Raw genomic sequence first — 14,538 nt, 5'->3', positions numbered from 1 at the left:
CTTCTCGTGAGGGCTTACATCCTGTAGGAAGGGGAAACAGACAGAAGGCACAATGGGGAGATTGAGGGGATTAACTGCAAGAGAAGCAAGTGGCTGGATAGGGGAAGAGAGGTGATGGAGTCAGGCATGGAGAGCAGGTTAGGTGGATGGCTGGTAGGCTTTGAGGAAAACGTTAGATTTAAGTGCCCGTTTGAATGTGCACAAATTAGGGGACAGTTGCATGAAGCGTGGGAGGTTGTTCCAGTGGAGATGGGTAGCCCGGGAGAAATCTTGAATTCTGGAGTGGGATGAGGTGATCAGCGTGGAGGAGAGGAGACGGTCATTGGCCGAACGCAGGGAACGTGATGGAGTGTGAGTGGAGAGGAGGTTGGATATGTAAGGGGCAGTGGAGTGGGAGAGTGCCTTGTAGGTGAGGGTGAGGAGTTTGAAAAGGATTCTGTGGAGGAAAGGGAGCCAGTGTAATGCAAGACAGAAAGGGGAGGCAGAAGATGAGCGGCGGGAGAGGAATATTTCATGTTTCATATAACATATTCTATGTTTCATATAACAATTACATATGCTAACAAAATTCCTTGCCTCCTTTTCTTTTTTTGTATAGGAAAACCTAAGTACTTTACCTTGACACTGCTTGGCATAATGTTGTTACATGTTAATTGTATGCCTATATGTACCTGTCCTTTATATTCTAATATATTATTGTTTACCGTCATTTAATATTTGTTTATTTATAGATTTTACATCCATATCTGATACTGAAAATAAAGAGATTTTAAAAATTGACATTTCACGATAAGCATCAACTCTACTGTCATGAAATGGGATTTAATTTATTTACTGGAAAAAGCACCCATATTACATATTGTTTACTTGCTTTTTATCCAATGACTTTTATTCTGGCCTCTTTTTCTTCTCATATGTTTTGGAACTTCCTACTGATGTTATGCATTTGTTGTATTCCCTGAAAATTTGGATAATCCAAAACATTCTTGGCCCCTGACTCACAGCAGATCTGTGTTACAGTGTTGCTCAACTGTGAAGCACAGCAAGCTATTCAACGCTGCAAAGAAACAACAGCAGATTCTGGCAAAAGGGTAAGGCTTTTTTCTTTCCTTAATCTCATTACTGCTTCAGAAAATTGTCATATTTAGCTTATCAGTCGCCAATAATTTTACCAGTGTGCACATAAAGATTCAAATCTTTGCGGCTTGCCATAGTGTAATATTGTTCCATCAGGCTGGAACATTTAACTATTACATTTAGACCAATGGTTACATTTACAAAATATAAATAATGTCTACAAAAAGTCTTCAATACATGTAAATGTTAATGTGTATTGTACAATCGTCTACATTATGTTACAGTCTAACATTTTTTGTAATTTTGTTGAGTCAATTCATTAATTAGCTAATCTAAGTATATCATGCATGATCTAGGTGGATCATAGTGCTCTATAATGCCATGTTTAATGAACTTTACTGAAGTGTTTTTCTTGCATTTAAATAACCTTCTGTAATAAATATTGTCTTTTAAAGTCCAAGCAATAACAATACAGTACAGGGAGAAGTGCACCCACAGTTGGTCCCTATTGAAAAAAATAGGCACATTCTCAAATACAAAATATTAAATCCTCTTAACGCTGTTATTGTTATTAACATTTGTTGATATATGAATATCATCATCATCATTTATTTATATAGCACCAGAAAATTCCATAGCGCTTTACAATTGGGAACAAACACAGTAATAAACAATACTGGATAATACAGACAAAAAGTAAAAGGCTTACAATATATGGGACAATGGGAGTTTGATACATGAAGTTAGGTCTACATATTTCATTTCGGTCCAGCCAGATTGCAAAGGTAAAAAGTGATTTATATGCTATATGATCCAGTCACACAGCAAATGTTGGTCTGGGGTCAGAGGGTTGTTGTCTTGTGTGAATTGTGTAAAGGGTGGTAATAGGGTAACTTAGTGAGGTTAAGAGGTTGGTTAAGGAATATTATAAGCTTGCCTGGAGAGGTGGGTTTACAGAGAACGCTTAAAGGTTTGTAGACTAGAGGAAAGTCTTATTGTGTGAGGAGGAAATTCCATAGAGTGGGTGTAGCTCGAATAAAGTCCTGTAACTGAAAATAGGAGGATGTAATGAGAGTGGATGACAAACCCAGATCTTGTGCAGAATGGAGGTGTCAAATTGGAAGATATTTTGAGACAAGTGAGGAGATGTATGTTGGTGCACTTTTATTGATGGCCTTGTAGGCTTGTAGAAGTATTTCATTGTAAAACTATCAGATTCCAGTTACATTTTCCATACTGCCACTTCTGTTTCCACTTCATAAACCCCCATGAGAGTGGTGTGGCTAAGAGTAGAGCTTTCTATTGTGCTATATCCATTATATATTATGCATATTTCAAACTAATAAATATACAAATGTTTTCTGGATATTAGAAGAGGGCTCCAACAAGAGCAATGTGTGAAGGCAGACAGAGCTGTTTTCTCCACTCATGCTCACCTGATTGCTGGGTGTTAATATGAGATGCATGTTGGGGTCTTTGAGCACGAACCATAGTCAACACTCCTAATTAAAATGTACATATGACCATAAATTAACATTTCTGACAGTGACCAGGGGACAAACAGCAACAGAGGCCTGCCATTGGACTGGAAAACAGGTCACTATCATGACCTCCCCTCCACCTTTGCCCTCTGTAACATTTGTTCACTCCGCAGTTCTGATTTTACCAAAAATGAAATGAGTGACAAGATTGCCATGATCCTTTTAAAAAGCCAAGTGGAGCTGTATTTCAAAAACACTCAAATATAAACTTTGGTTTGGGGTAAAGAAAGTCGAATTTACATTAAGGATCAATTCGTTTTTGTCTTCCACATTTTAGTCTGGCATGAAAGGTAAGGGGGAGTTACTAGCATATAAGCCTAGGGCGGGCAGAACCCTTAATAAGGCCCTGGTAAATATGCTAGAAAATTATATCTGTAAAGCAATAAAAGGCTTTCAACAAATTCATGTGCTGACTGTTTCCTTGGAATTCTTAGAGAAGGGATGAGAGTTTTCAGAGTAAATTACTGTTGTAATGCTGCGTGGTAGATTCTATTACTTACTTTCCAGTTCATATGCTTTCAATTCAGACCATTTCCAGTTATTTGACTTCACTTAATTTGAAAGTATAGAATACTGACAGTGAGTAATGATAAAACATATCTAGATATTGGAATGTCATCCAATAAACAGTTTTTTGAAGAGGTTCACTTAATTTTGGACAACTGGACTTTGAAGAGCATCCGATTCAGAGTCAGAGTTTTATTTAAGCAGGAAGCAATATGCCCAGAACACCCAGTCCTCGCTGGTGGAGAAGGAATTTCTTGTCATAAAATGGGTCGTTGAGACCCTCTACTACTACCTCGTTGTTTGTTTATTTGTTGTTACTGACCATGCCTCCTGAGATGATTGCACCCCATGTGAAATGCCAATTCTTGCTTGAAAAGGAGATACCTGGCACTTCAACTCGTTTCCTATATGGTCCTGCAACTAAATGCAACTTATTGGTCCTCAATAGTCTACCACATGTCAAGGTTATGGCGCTGAGGAGTCTGTGGAGCCTTATAAAGAAATATATTATAGCTTTGCTATGTCCTCACACTGAGCAGACTTATGCTCTATATGAGGTCCAGTATGGAACAGACTGCTAAAAGGAAATAGTATAGTATGTTGGCTCATTTGGTGCTATTATCTGCCAGTGTAAATACTCTTTTTGTTAAATATAGCACCTTCAGTTCCATTCTTCCCCTTCCTTACTTTTGTCCATCTACCCTTAGATACTATAAATCTGCTGTTGATGCCAATCACAAAGGGGATAATCTATAGTAGTGGAGGAAGCAGATATTATGGAAAAAAGTATCCTTAAAATAATGCTGGTATTTTTTTATTTAAAATATGAAGGTAATTTAACACAATTTGTGCTGACATGCTTATGGGGTATTATTGGGCCCATTCCTGGCGAGAGGAGAGGTGAGGAGAGAACCTCATCTTTTAGTTTAAATGGAACCATTTAGTGACTTACATGTTATAGGAGAACTGGCACATTTTTCTAAAGTAAAAGAAAGATCGGAATAGATAATAGTGCAATGTGTAATAGAGACAGTCCCAATGTTCCATCACTCTCACATTTAATTTAAGCCATAAATAAGGCTGAACCCACCAGTATTTTAGGGGGAAAAAATCAATAGTTTACATTAATGAAAGGGGTAGTTCTAAAGTGGTAGGAGGCTAGACTTTAATGTGATGTTGTTGTGTTCATTCTAAATTAGGTCCTATGTGTTCAAAGCACTTGTATGATGTGTTTTGTGCACCTACCAAATTTGCTGTGTGAATTAAGTCTGACATTCTTTTACCTGGTTCGACATCGATTGCAAGTGTGTACATCTGATTATGATTGATGGAACATTCCATTTTGTCTACTGCCAATAATGTGCTGCTGACCATCTTAACTAACATTGATTGGTCATGACAAAGAAAAGTAAAAATCTGACAGAAGTACTATCATACTAATTATAAAGATATCACAATTATTATAGTTGCCATGTGTAATGCTGTTTTCATATATTTATTCTAAAACATTGAGAGGAAGAATAATTTACTAAGAATTTGTCAAATAAGAAAAGCTCACATTGCAAATTTTAATGAAATCACGAATAAGCTTAAAAGTCTTCAACCACAAAACCAGAAAACACTGCGTTAAACAACCTTCTCTTTTTAAACTAGTCAAAGTCTACCCCTAGAGTATATTTTAGCCTCTCATTATTTTTAAGGAACATAAATCATATAAGAAAACAAGCTGTGGTCTAGCTATGACATTTGAGACTTGACTATTGCAAAATTAGCTTAAATTGGAATCATATGTTCTCGGAAAAAAAACACACCCTGGTGATTGTTTCCAGGTGCCGATGTTCATATTATTTGGATACCAGAGCAGCATAGCAACCATTTCTCCAGTGTCTCGCAAGCGTGTCTAATTTATGTGGCACCATTTTATAGGGAAACTATATGTATTTACATGAGGAATAAGGGACATTTTCCCACGTGATGCGTGAAGGTACAATTAAATGTTTAGTATTATCATGACTTTACAACACAGTAGTATTCTTACACTCCAACACAAATGACCGATCACAATTTTTCCAGCCATGCTAAACACTCAGGAGGGTGAACAGTGTAAGTACACCATAGCAAGTTTCTACAATGTACTATAATTTGCCTTTTTTCCTCCCAAAATTTAAAGGGACTGCCTGAGATGCTAATTTGCATATTAACATTAAAGTAATCCTCCACCAATCTGCTAATACAAAGTGTATCAGATTGAGACATGGCGTAGGTGTCAATATATTTGGGCATCTCTTCTAACCCTGACCAGATGTTACAGTAATCATTTGCATTTTTGTGATGTGTTGACTCATCATCCGTGTGACTTTTAGAAAATGCAAGTTTTTTTTCTGGTAGTAGCAATTTTTGGAGAAGCTGAAGCAGGGGACATGTTATTTGTGACTTGAGCCAATTGCTCGCTCACAATGAGCTGTTTGCATATCTTAAGATTTGTGTCAGTTGGGAAGAAAGACATTACATATGACAAAATGTAGTAATCCAATTTCCATATGCTGAAATCTCTTGGGTCCTAGCAAATTGAATAAAGAACTTTATCTACAAGGCCACCTTACTTAACAGAATTACTTACTTTCATATCCTCTCTAGTTGTTTTTTTCAGTAGTTTGATTAGGGTTATGACTTGAATCAGGCTTGTAGTGTCTGAACTCAGTCCATTAGAATTTGGTTTGAGTAGCTTGCATAAAACCGAATGGAATCTCCAGTGTGTTGGAGTAAGGTAATATGTGTCCCCTCTACCTATCACAAGGCTTGATGTATAGGTCTTGATGGCTTGTTGTTGTTCCACCAGTCACTGAAGCATGTAAAGTATGTGATTGTACTGTAATCTGGTTAGGGGAATAGGTGCCATCTCCTGGGCTAGAATGTAGTGTACAGCAGCCAAGAAGACACACAAGGCCAAGATTTTGGTACAACTGGCCTTAGCCAGTTTTATTAAGCAGATAAAATAATGAAAACTTCAAAATAAACACCTTGCCTATCTGGGACTGACTAAACACATGTTGCTCCTGACTGTCAAACTAAACAACACATTAGAGGTTCCAGCACATGTAGTTTCACTGACAACAAATATCAGACTCTTTCATACAGAGACTCTCCAGCCCTTTCCCTCAGTCAGAGCAGAGACTCAGACTGATCACAAAGACATCCATTTAAACAAACCTTAGAGGTGCAACCATTAATCAGTCTGCTGTCAGACTGGAAGATCAAAAGACTCAGACTGGGCCTTATAAATGGAGCCCACCCTTCTCTCTCCATATATACCCCAAGGACCCTTACCAGCTTTTTCCTAAAGCTGAACACACTCTTCGCGAAGCTCCTTCCCACACAAATAATCTCCCTGGGGTTTTTATAAAAATGTAGGTCAGAAACCTGGGACAAAACTACCTGTCTAAAAATAGTGTTTTTTGTCACAGTATGTGTTACACTTAGCTCTCCCCGTTCCTGGGCCGTGATCCCCGCAACCCCGTCTCTCACTTCCGGGTATCGGCTGGGTCACGTGATTGCAGGGCGGGGAATTCAAATCTGCCTTCTATATAAACCTCGCTCTGACGCTTGGGCAGCGTCAGAGCAACTTTCAGCGTGCCTTTGATCTGAGTCTTGTAGTCCTCTTGTGTACCAGTCTTGCTTTCTGACCATTCCCTGCTCTCCTATCCTTGTGTACCAGACCCGGCTTACCTGACCACGATTCTGCTGTCTCACCTTTGTTCCAGACCCTGCTTACCTGACCACGATTCTACTATCTCATCTGTGTACCAGACCGGGCTTATCTGACCACGATTCTGCTGTCTCATCTGTGTACCAGTCCCAGCTTACTTGACCTTGGACATCTCCCTCACCCTTACCTCTAGGGGCAGACCTGTGGACCGCGACCTGCGAGTCTCCGCAGCTAATCCCATCCTGCCTTGCAGCGGTTCTTGGTGAACACCAGGGGGTTTATTAGACTTCGCACCACAGGCCAGCCAGCGCCAATCTATTGTAGGGCAAGTATCCCATCATTTCTGTTACAGTTTGCTCTGACTAATGGATACTGGGGAGGCCATTCTTCTAGAGATTTGCTCCAACACCTGTTAGGACAGGTGGATAAACAGGAGTCTAATCAGAAGCAGCTACTTAAATTTCTAGTTCTACAAGGGCTATCGGCTCAAATGGACACCTTGCAGGCTACCGTGGTAGCATCCGGAGTTGCAGCTTCTCCTCCAGAGGCTCCCACTGCCTCCAGCTCACTTGGAGGGGTGGCTTTTTCTCTGCACATTCCTAACCCGCCTAAATTTGATGGGGATCCTAAGTTATGTAGAGGGTTCCTAAACCAATGCGCAATACAATTTGAACTTCTCCCTGGGAACTTCCCATCTGAAAAAGCTAAAGTAGCGTATATCATCTCCCTTTTGTCAGGTCAGGCCTTAGCTTGGGCATGGCCTCTCTAGGAGAGAAATGATCGATTACTACATAGTTACACCAATTTTCTATCCACCTTTAAGAAGATATTTGATGAGCCAGGTCGGATATCCAACTTTGTCTCCAGCAAGGAAGTCTCGCCGTGGGGCAATATGCTATTCAGTTTAGAACCATGGCATCAGAGATTTGATGGAATAATGAGGCCTTGATAGCTACTTTTTGGCAGGGTCTTTCAGACCGTATAAAAGATGAATTCTTCTCTCAAGAGCTTCCCACCTCCCTGGATTAAATAATCTCCTTGTGTAAAAAGGTAGATCTTCGCTTCAAGAAACAAGGTTTGGAGAAAGAACATTCTCGATGTTGTCCCTATCGACTGGCTCCTAGTTTTCAGACACCTATTCAGCCTCCGGAGGAACCCATGCACCTTGGGAGGACTCGCCTTTCTGCCAAAGAGAGAGAAAGGAAATTTAAGAACAGGTTATGTCTGTGTTGTGGTGAAGGGGGCCATCTCTTAGGAACCTGTCCCAGGCGCCTGGGAAACGACAGAGCCTAAGGTCAAGTAGAGAGGCTACATTAGGTACCTCTTTTCATATCCTCTCTTTTTCCTATAATAAGTATAGCCTTGTCATTTCCTGGGATCTTGTGGTGGGTTCTATTACCTACCCTGTTCCTGCTTTGCTGGATTCCGGAGCCGCCGGCAATTTAATTTCCTCAGCCATCGTTTCTTAACTAGCTATTCCAACTCAGTCCTTTGAAAACTCAATCTCACTTACAGCCATCGATGGAGGGAGAATTACTGAAGGACTCATCCACCATAGGACTGTACCCCTAACACTCAGGATTGGAGCGCTACATAGTGAGACTATTTCCCTTCTAATTATTCCCAAAGCCATTAACTTTCTTATTCTGGGTCTCCCTTGGCTTCGTCTTCACTCCCCTGAAGTGGATTGGTGTTCTGGTGACATCCTATCTTGGAGTTCTCTTTGTCACACCAATTGTTTGACTAAGGTGGTTCCCATTCTTCCTGAGATCAGCGCTCAACTTGGTGATCCCCAATTGCTGCCTACCCAATATCGGAGTATTGCAAATGTCTTCGATGAATAAAAGACCACTAAACTTTCACCCCATAGAGATTGGAATTGCGCTATCAATCTCCAGCCTGGTAAGCCCATTCCTCGAGGACATGTCTTTCCCTTATCAATTCCAGAGACTAATGCGGTGTCCGAATATGTCCAGGAGAACCTTAAAAGAGGATTCATACGTAAGTCATCTTCCCCATCAGACGCAGGGCTCTTCATCGTGAAGAAAAAGGATGGGGGCCTCCGTCCTTGTATTGATTACCAAGCTATCAATGCCATTATTGTAAAGAACAGGTATCTTCTGCCAGATTTACAGTCGCATAGAATACATGTAAGGGAGGTTCTGAGTAGATTAAGGAGATATCAACTATTCTGTAAACTCGAAAAGTGTGTCTTTGAGCAGAGGATATTACCTTTCCTAGGTTATATTATTTCAGAGACCAGACTTCAAATGGACCCGTCCAAACTAAAGGCCATCTTGGATTGGCCACAACCATCTTAAGCCACTCAACGGTTTTTAGGTTTTTCTAATTATTACCGACAATTCATCAAGGGATACTCCTCCTTAGTAGCTCCCATCACAGCTCTCACACCAAGTCCGCCAATCCCAAACTTTGGACTTCAGAGGCAATCAAAGCCTTTAAGAGACTCAAGACTTTATTTTTTATATTATTTAATATTTTAATACTAGTACATCATCACATATCCAAATGGCTGCAAAATTTTTGATCTATAATTACAGTGTCTGAAATGTCAGACTCACATATAGCTAATGTGGCATTTTGGCTCTCAGGATTCTGTGAATGCCCAGATTGTTCTTCTGCTTCAGTGTTCTTTTATTGCACTGATGGGGCTGTTTTACATGTGACAGACTTACACTCAGAGCAAGAAGGTGGTACATGGGAAGTTAGAGTAGATACAAGTTGGGCACTTGCCTTTGCAATGGGCATTCTAATACATGTAAGAGCAGTAACAGGTCCACTACTAGCAAAACGTGGTCATGTTCTGAGTCTTTCCTTGCCACTGTGGATGGCCACTGTGGATGGTATATGGAATGTTATTTATTTTCCTTTTTTTAGACAAATCACCATATTCATCAGTAACTCTCCCCTTAATACTTACAGCAAGAGCTGAATATTTGAGTTTGACAAACATTATTTGGATTTGGAGTGCCCTTTCTAACACTTTCTTCCCATGTGACCTCTTTTACAAGCAGAGGTTGCAAAAAGTACTATCAGGGCCAGTACTATAACTGGGATGCTCCTGCTCTATAGACTGATCCATGATTGACAACAGGAATAAGTTACTTGAAGTTGAAGCTATGGTAGATGTCACCACACCGGGTGAATGCCCAATGAGATAGGGAACAGAGGGACTGTTACCATGCAATTCAGCCACTGCTCCACAATATCATTCAAATGAATACAATTGATTTGTAAGAAAATGCTTTGTTTTCTTTTGGGTTGTGCTGACAAGCGCAGTACCCTGCTTTTTTGGCTAGTTCAAATATCACACAGTAGCCGTCAGATTCAAAAAGTTGGATTTTAAAATCAATAAATATTTGTTTTTTGTTGGTTTTTTTTTTTTGGGGGGGGGGGAGGTGACCTGCTCACATTAAAACCCAGCACTCTGTCTTTTGGCTGCTTGCTAGTAGATATGATACTGTCCCACAATAGCCTTTGCGTTCAAGCACTTGGATTTTAAAATCAAGAAATTCTTTGGGTTTTTTGGGTGTGCTGCTCACAGTGATACACAGCACCCTGTCTTTTGCCCACTTGCTAGTATAGATAAGACACTGCACCTCACACAATAGCCTTCATATTAAAACGCTTAGATTTTAAAATCAAAAATAACTTTTTGTCCACTCTATTACTAAAGCTGGGTACACACTACACTGTTTTCGTCCAATAATCGGCTCAAACAGCCGACATATGACCGCTCGTTCAAAAGTCGGGTCAGTGTGTGCAGTGACACAATTTTCGAAAGTCTGCCCAAATGGACGATTATCGCCTCATTTGGTTGGTCGTACCGTTTAATATTTTCGTTCCAATCTCAATTCCGCTGTGTAGTGTGTATAAACTTCCGACCGATCCACAACAGTGAGTACGAAATTACAGTCATTGCTCATGACAACATGGCTGTAAAAAGTCGCTAAAGGGACGTCCGCTCTTCCCTTTATCGTCCTAAACAAGGCTAGTGTGTATGCAGTCCATGGACCGGGGGATCGGAACATCGATCGCATGTAAATTGGCTCGGCATAAAAAGTTGGTCGCAATTTCTGGAGTGTGTACCCAGCTTAACAGTAGTCAATGACTGTCACTGCTTACTGTTCACTATCTTACACCCACTTTAACACACAATTCCAGCAACCTACTCAGTCTAACTCACCACTTGGTGAGCAATAATCAAATTTGTTTCCAAAACAATGCAGGAGCCACAATGAGTTATTTACATAGACCTCAAAGCATTGTGTTCTCCAGAAAAATGGCTGCCACTTACTTACCTTAGCCAGAATTAGAGGCACACTTTCATAATTTTAATTTCTCCCCTTCGGGAGATCCCTGAAGGGGAAGTGAAGTGCGAGTAAGGATGGTGAGCATATGTGTAGCAATGAAGCTCCCATCTACCCTACTTCACTAGAAAGTGAGCAGAATGCAGGAGAGTGGCCGGGAGTCCAGGAGACCTACCCAGAATCAGGAGTCTCCCGCACATCCCACAAGAGTGAGTAAATATGTACAATGTAAAACAGAAGTTAATTCAACTAAAACCGATGTTCTGGAAAAACTTCATAAAAAAAAACAACTTTTAGCAGAATGGACAAACCAGGAGTTCCATTATTTATGTCTTCATTACTCAACACCATTCTCAGCATTTATCTCAGGACACAGGCAGGTCCTTAAGTGATAAAACCAGATTTCTGTATACTAGATACTATTCTCAGTCTGTGTTTTATGTGTGTGTGTGTGTGTGTGACCAGTGTGTGTGTGTGTGACATTGGAGAGGTGGGGTATACAACACATAGCCTTAATTTTAAATACTTTTTAATACTATTTAGTAAAATACAAATACATATTTAAACCCAATTAAACTCCCTAGGAAGTCCCTGGCCATTTAGTTATACATACACGCACGCAGAACCGCCATCAGGGGGGTAACAGGGAGTACTCTTGTACTCTTGTACCGGGTCCCCTGCCCACATTTCTTTGTTTGTTTGTTGTTGTTTTTTTAAACTTTTTTTTTGCGCGGAGGGGCGCTGGTGCTGGTGTTCGGAAGTCCTTGGTGGGGGGAGCAGGGTAGTGGGGACAAAAAAATCCAGATACTTACCTGATCGCAGCGCCTCCTTCTTCCTCTCTGCACTATTTACACTGAATGTCAGCGTGACATCATCAAGTCACGCCTGACACTCAGCGAGGAACTGTGCAGAGAGGAACAAGACAGAAGCAAGAAGACAGAAGAAAAGAGAAGAGAAGAGAGGGAAAAAAGCTAATACAAAGGTAAGTAAATAAAGGGAGAAAGTCACACCATGAGGAAAAAGTAGGGGAGAGAGGCACAGACAGTATGAGGAAAAAGGGGGGTGAGAGGCACAGACAGTATGAGGAAAAAGGGAGGTAAGAGGCACAGACACTATGAGGAAAAAGGGGGGGTGAGAGGCATAGACAGTATGAGGAAAAAGGGGGGGTGAGAGGCATAGACACTATGAGGAAAAAGGGGGGGTGAGAGGCATAGACAGTATGAGGAAAAAGGGGGGTGAGAGGCACAGACAGTATGAGGAAAAAGGGGTGTGAGAGGCACAGACAATATGAGGAAAAAGGGGGGGAGAGAGGCACAGTATGAGGAAAAAAGGGGGGCAGCAGAAAGTCACTGAGTGATGGAGAGGGGGGGAAGGAAGGCACAGTGATGGAGAGGGGGGGCAGGATGGCACAGTGTGATAATGGGGGGCCAGGTGAAGGGGGAAAAGCAGCATGGAGGGCAAAACATGGTGATGAAGGGGCACAGTAATGTGTGTGTGATGGTACAGGGGGCTTGTGGCAATGTAGTGTGAGGTAGGTGGTGGCTAATTAATGGGTGCAAGTTTATTTGTGGGGTAATGGTTGGGCAATTTTATAGTGCGGACTATTACTTTAAGATGGGGTGGTTTGGGGGCTACTGAATGTGGGGGAGTATGAGGTCACTTTATTAAATGTGACTATGAATTATTTAATGTCAGTGATAGGTATATTTCTGAAATGTAAATACTATTCATTTATTGCTGGGGCTGTTTGTAGGGAGGGAAATAGGTTTATTTATTAAATGTGAATACTGTTATTTTAATGTTGGGATTGGAGGAAGGCCTAATTATTAATCATGGGTGCTATTGATTTAACGCAGGGGCTGGCTGTAATTTTCTAAATGTACCCATTTTTTTTTCCCCAAATAGGGTCCCCAACATTCAAGGATCCAGACAAGCCGCAATTAAAGACACCTGCAGCCACAGGTGGGGAAAGTGAGAAGAACAGGTAGTAGAGAGCAGGAGAGTTTGTGAAATGTTGTGATTCTAGTAGGGACAATGCCAATATTTGGTGAGTGTGTGTATATATATATATATATATATATATATATATATATATATATATATATATATACATATATATATAAAAATATATATTAGGGGCCCCCTCAACTTACCTGAACTTAACTGATTAAGTTCAGTGATTTTTTTTTCCCATTGCCATGGGCCCCCTTTTCCTCGGGCCCACCTGCCCATTGCGCGCAGTTCGAAAGATGGCCCTGGTTCATTTGGGGGGGGGGGGGTGGTCATCAGGGGCCTGCTTCATTTGTACTGGGCCCCACGATTTCTGATAGCGGCCCTGTGTTGTATTCACATCTTGTAGGAAATATGTTGTACTGAAAAGTTACTTCTTTATAAAGCAGTGTGTTTTATATAGCTGCTCGTGTTAAAATAAGGGTACTACCAGGACACAGAGAAACTTTGGTTTTATATTTTAAAAAATAAAGCCTTCACACCCAAATTAGAAAAATATTGAGGACCCCATCGCTTGCATCTGCCACCGTTGTTAGTACTGTCTGATTATCATTCTCAGAGGGTCAGAGAAGCTGATTGAACGAGGTGTGTGGCCCATGGCCTATACTTTATTTTTATTTTTTTTTAATTATTCCAGGCATGCTCCTTTAAAATGTTGTTTAATAATATGGTCACTAGGGACACTTTTGTATTGTAAGGTGATTGAAATGATCAATATCAGTTTAGTTTTACACTTAAATGTATATTGAAGGGCATTATGTTATTTTTTTTCTAGATTTTCTAGATTCCTCACAATGGAGAATTCCTGTTCATCTCATTATTTTGTTTTCATCGTGGCACTGTTTGGTCTCCCTACAATGGTAAGTTATTAGGTTTTTTTTAATGTGCAAGTTCACAGATAATACACAAGTGGTGTTAATAGATGTAGAAACTCCTGTAACTAATACCTATATAAACAGTTCTGATGTCATTATTTCAGTGTAAACTTGTTTATTTTAAGGAATAATTGGTCTTTTAATGTTGGCATTGTGAATGTCGACAATCACACAAGGTGTCCCCACAATTGTCGGCATTTAGCCTGCCGTCATTTTCACTGTCGGAATTCTGACCGCATCCTGAATAATGTACCCTGCAAAGTATTACAGATGTTAGACATCAAATCAGATATTTGTGATCTGTATAAAGGCATTTATCCTACATCTGTTTGCTTTTACATGGTCACAGAACTACTCAGTGACTTCTAATATCCATATAATTTAAAACAGAGAGTATATTATCCTATATATCACTATAGAAGCTGATGGGAGACTTGTGTCAGGTGCTCTCCCTGCTGTTCCTCCAGGAAGCAGGGACAGTCGCCTGGTAG

General features: G+C 40.5%; 1 protein-coding gene across 2 annotated transcripts in view; it reads left to right on the top strand.

Annotated features, from left to right (window-relative positions):
* The first annotated feature begins 956 nt into the window (after positions 1 to 956).
* The window catches only part of FGL1 (fibrinogen like 1), a 38,749-nt gene continuing 25,167 nt past the window's right edge, over positions 957 to 14,538 (top strand). Inside the window, exons 1-2 of one of the 2 annotated variants that reach the window (XM_075196519.1) lie at positions 957 to 1,091; positions 13,948 to 14,032. In XM_075196519.1, the coding sequence (XP_075052620.1) occupies positions 13,967 to 14,032 (66 nt within the window). In that variant the 5' untranslated portion in view covers positions 957 to 1,091; positions 13,948 to 13,966. The remainder of the gene's footprint in view (positions 1,092 to 13,947; positions 14,033 to 14,538) is intronic. The other variant, XM_075196512.1, reaches the window with a different exon arrangement.

The sequence above is a fragment of the Mixophyes fleayi genome, chromosome 1 (genome assembly GCF_038048845.1).
Source record: "Mixophyes fleayi isolate aMixFle1 chromosome 1, aMixFle1.hap1, whole genome shotgun sequence".
Taxonomy (NCBI): domain Eukaryota; kingdom Metazoa; phylum Chordata; class Amphibia; order Anura; family Limnodynastidae; genus Mixophyes; species Mixophyes fleayi.
The sequence above is the reverse complement of the archived record's forward strand: the minus strand, read 5'-3'. Positions and strand labels throughout refer to the sequence as shown.